At 30.6% G+C, this 4040-nt stretch overlaps 1 protein-coding gene across 1 annotated transcript in view; it reads right to left on the bottom strand.

Annotated features, from left to right (window-relative positions):
• The window catches only part of LOC106471848 (MOB-like protein phocein), a 19631-nt gene that overhangs the window by 6141 nt on the left and 9450 nt on the right, over positions 1–4040 (bottom strand). Inside the window, exons 4-5 of the mRNA XM_013932471.2 lie at positions 3494–3660; positions 517–628 (exon numbers count right to left, since the gene is read on the bottom strand). Coding sequence (XP_013787925.1) covers positions 517–628; positions 3494–3660 — 279 coding nt within the window. The remainder of the gene's footprint in view (positions 1–516; positions 629–3493; positions 3661–4040) is intronic.

A 4040-nucleotide genomic window follows, 5' to 3' on the forward strand; every position in this document is an offset into this window, starting at 1 on the left:
CGTGACACACAAAAATCAATGTTTAACTGTGTTTTTTTTTTAATATTTACTTATAAATTCAGAAATTAATAATGTATAATACTATAATTTGAATTATAATCTACAGTTTGATACCAAACTTACTGACATAGATTTATAAAATAGTAATTCAATAACATTTTAAATGCGAGTCAACAAACACGATGTCATGGCCTTTGACCCATGTGGAGAGGATTAATGTCTGTTATCCTGCCCTCTGTCCATTAGCCACCCTCTTTAGTATGCTAGTAGATATGTTACCTGAACCACATAACTTGTTCTTTTAGGCATAGTCTACACCACTCACTGCCAACTCTTGTCTAACTAAATAGTTAGACTTCACCACCACTCTTTTAGTACAGCCATGGCTCCATAGTTGAATATGGTACTTAAATTTTAAATATCTAAAACAATTGCTGTTTTCTTCTATACATTAATAAACCAACTTCACTATAACAAAACTTCCATGTCAATAAGAACTTATACCAAGACACTTACTTCAAACTCATCAAAAATTGCTCTATGATGGAAATAAGCATGGGAAAAGATCCTGTACACTCGTCGACACACTGATCCTAACTTGGCCACTGATGATTCTTTAATGCTGACCCTGCATTGAAAAAAAAAAAAATAATATATATATATATATATATTTCAGCTGTGGCATTCGCTAAGTAGAATCAGCTTAATATCATACAGAGTATTAATTTGACAAGGAATATGTACAAGTATGTTATGAACACTACCGTTCTAAGTACCACTAATATGAACATTTACTATACATGATAAGTTTGATATAAAGAACATGATTAGGATTTAATACTTTCAGTAAACCATCACTTACATTACCATTATCTTCAGTAACTCAAGAGTATAAAATGCCAATTTTACATCAACTAACAAGGTATTACATTATGAAAACCTTAATGATAAGAAAAAATATATCTTTAAGTGCAACCTCTACAACTAAGAAGATTTATTTTTTTTTCAATCTGTACAACCTTCATAGCTTATATATATATATAAAACACAGTAAAAAACTACGTGATGTAAAGCTTAATTTGTCAAGTTTGGAATCCTACATACACAGCTATAAATTATCAGAGTAAATGCAAAACACTTAACTCTCACCAATCATTAACAAATTTACTATTAGAGTAGTGGAAGCTGAATGTAATTTGTTATAAGTGTGATGCCAGTTGTAAGTTTTTTTACTAGTCGAAGATACCTGAATATGTATTTATCAGTCCCCATTTTTAAGTTATATAAATTTATATATTTTAAATTCATTTATGTTTTGGATTTGTTCTTCTTTTAATTAAAAATACTTGTAATAATATTTAATCTATATAGACAAATTAGAATTCATTTCACTATATACATTTATAAAACGATTTGAAGAATTATATATTTCTCGGAATATGAAACTGCATTATCCCATGTGTGTGTGTATTTGTACGAATACTAATTAGCTATAAAAGTAACTGTTAAATAGTAATTAGCTTCCTATGTGAAAGAATGTGAAAATTTTAATAATTTTTTATTGAATTTCATACAAATTGACTAGAGGGCTATCTGTGCTGGTGATAAAAAAAAAAGGAAGGAAGGCAGCTAATCAACACCACTGACTGCCAACTCTTCAGCTACACTTTACCAATGAATAATGGGTCTGACCATCAATTATAAATGGTTGAAAGGGCAAGCAGATTGCAAGTCAAGTGCCCTAACCTCCAGGCCATGCCAAGCAACAAATCTGTATATAGTCATACCTTATAGGCTATCAGACCAGTTGTACTGAAAATGTATCAAGTGAATAGTAGATATATAAATAAACTAGCGCACAGCCTATCAACAATGATGGGGCAAGTACTACCACCCCCACCCCATAGTATACCCTAACCTCACATTTCTCAGCTAACTGAAATAAATAAATAAAAGGCAGAAAAGTGCAGTCGAGGCAGTCAAACATTGGTTTCTTTCTTAGTGAGGCAATCAAAATTAAGATTATTCATGAAATGCATTGGTGGCGTATTCATAGAATAATTATTGGTAAAAATTAGTTAGATTAACAGTTTTAGAAAAGTCAGTACATTTTGGTAACACTACATTCCAACAATAGCTTTTATGTCATGTTGCTTAGCAACAAAAGTATAACCTAATATTGTTGTTAGTCTATGTATTGAAAGTATAAAATGAAATGTATAGACAACAAAACTAGAAAAATATTTGTTGATTTCTTAATTTAGTCTCCGTTGATTAAAGAGGTATGTTTTTTATTGAAAATGTTGGTGATATAACAAAAAATAGCTTAATTCAGAAATGATTTAAGTTTAAAATCAAATCGATATTTTTACTTTCATGATAAATTTTATGCACTTGGCTCTAGGCTAGGCAATCCCACACCACGTCTTTACTTTAGGCTTATTATACCAACACTCACTACACTTATAAGGTTTCACGGCACACTCCCTCATGGCCCCCTTATACACCATGTCACTAAAATCGTAATGGGCAGCCAATAATTGAACTATCTGGATAAATGTATTTTGACTTTTATGACTCCTCTTATTTCAAGAAATCAAGAAAAATCAAGAGTGACATGACACACACTGGTTTTTTATAGGTTAGAACAGTGGTTCTCGAAACATTTTAGGGTCGCATACCACTTTTTTAAAAAAAAATTTTAAATTACAAACTCAGGCCTAATTTAAAAGAAAAAGATAAAAAAACCTGGTAACAAAAATTCATATACTTAACACTTACCCATTAATGCAAAGGATGAGATTGTTTTTTTTGGCACGAATTGAATAATATGTGGTATCATTTTTGTCAATTTTAAGGGAAAAAAATACTAGCGAGTCTATGCAAGTAGAGGGTGAGTCTATAAGTGAAGAGAATAGTATGTGTATGTATGTGGAAAGCTCAGATAGGACTTATTATAAATTTTATGATTTTTTATATTAATTGTCGTGTACCACCAATACTAGCTCCACGTTCCACCAGTGGTACGCATAACACAGTTTTGAGAATCCCTGGGTTAGAAGATTGCATTTGTTGGTGTAGTCAAATTATGTAAGATTAAGCTACAGAAGTACATATTTGCACTCATTTACAAGTAAGTCTAACAATCCATAAATTTTGTTTTGACAGTTAAAATTTTATAACAATGGTAGTACTTACACATAACCTGTAGTTTGATTGGTATCTTTTTTCCTGACTATGAATATCTGGCATGTATCCAAATAAAAATAAATATATAAATGTATTCAGTTTCATTTGATCTTTTCAGTCAATGAATCAAAGACTTTATTTAACAATAAAATAAACACAAAATTATCTACACATTATTCTACTTAGTCTCCAATTCCTTTTCATATTACTTATCAGCAAATGTTCTATATCAAACTCTTACTTTTATCCCTTCAAATCAACACAAAACACAAATATTCCTAGGAAAACATAATATTTAACTTACCTACTAGGGAAGTATTTATTACTATTTAATAAACAAGCAGCACCGTCTAATGTGTGTCTAGTGTAATCAATAGCGGGACACTCTTTAGGAGTTTTGTGAGCAGCACAAAGAAAAATCCACTGTTCTGTAGCTGTCATCTGTGTACAGGTTTCAGGGTTGCACTCATTCTAATGCAAACAAAGAAAAAACATCAGTAAATGTCATAGTTTCTTAACAGGTACTTGCAAGAAGAGATATAAAAATGTCAAACATATACACCTGGAAAAAAGTTAAGCACCCCCGTGTTTTTTTCAAGTGATTCAGATTCGACGTTCTTGTGACTGATTATAAATTACCACTCAATTTAAACGTGTTTATCAAATGAAATTATGCATTACTGGCCACAAGAAAACAAGATTATCACCGTAAAATAAAAATTTTTAATTTACATATCATGACATCAAAATATGGACAGTTTTCACGCTTAAAATTATCTTTAATAAGTATTGTCAGTGAAAGCTCAAAAACGTTATTGAATTGTCAAATCACCTTGCAAAATGTCAATCAT

Source organism: Limulus polyphemus, unplaced genomic scaffold (assembly GCF_000517525.1).
Source record: "Limulus polyphemus unplaced genomic scaffold, Limulus_polyphemus-2.1.2 Scaffold4902, whole genome shotgun sequence".
Taxonomy (NCBI): Eukaryota; Metazoa; Arthropoda; class Merostomata; order Xiphosura; family Limulidae; genus Limulus; species Limulus polyphemus.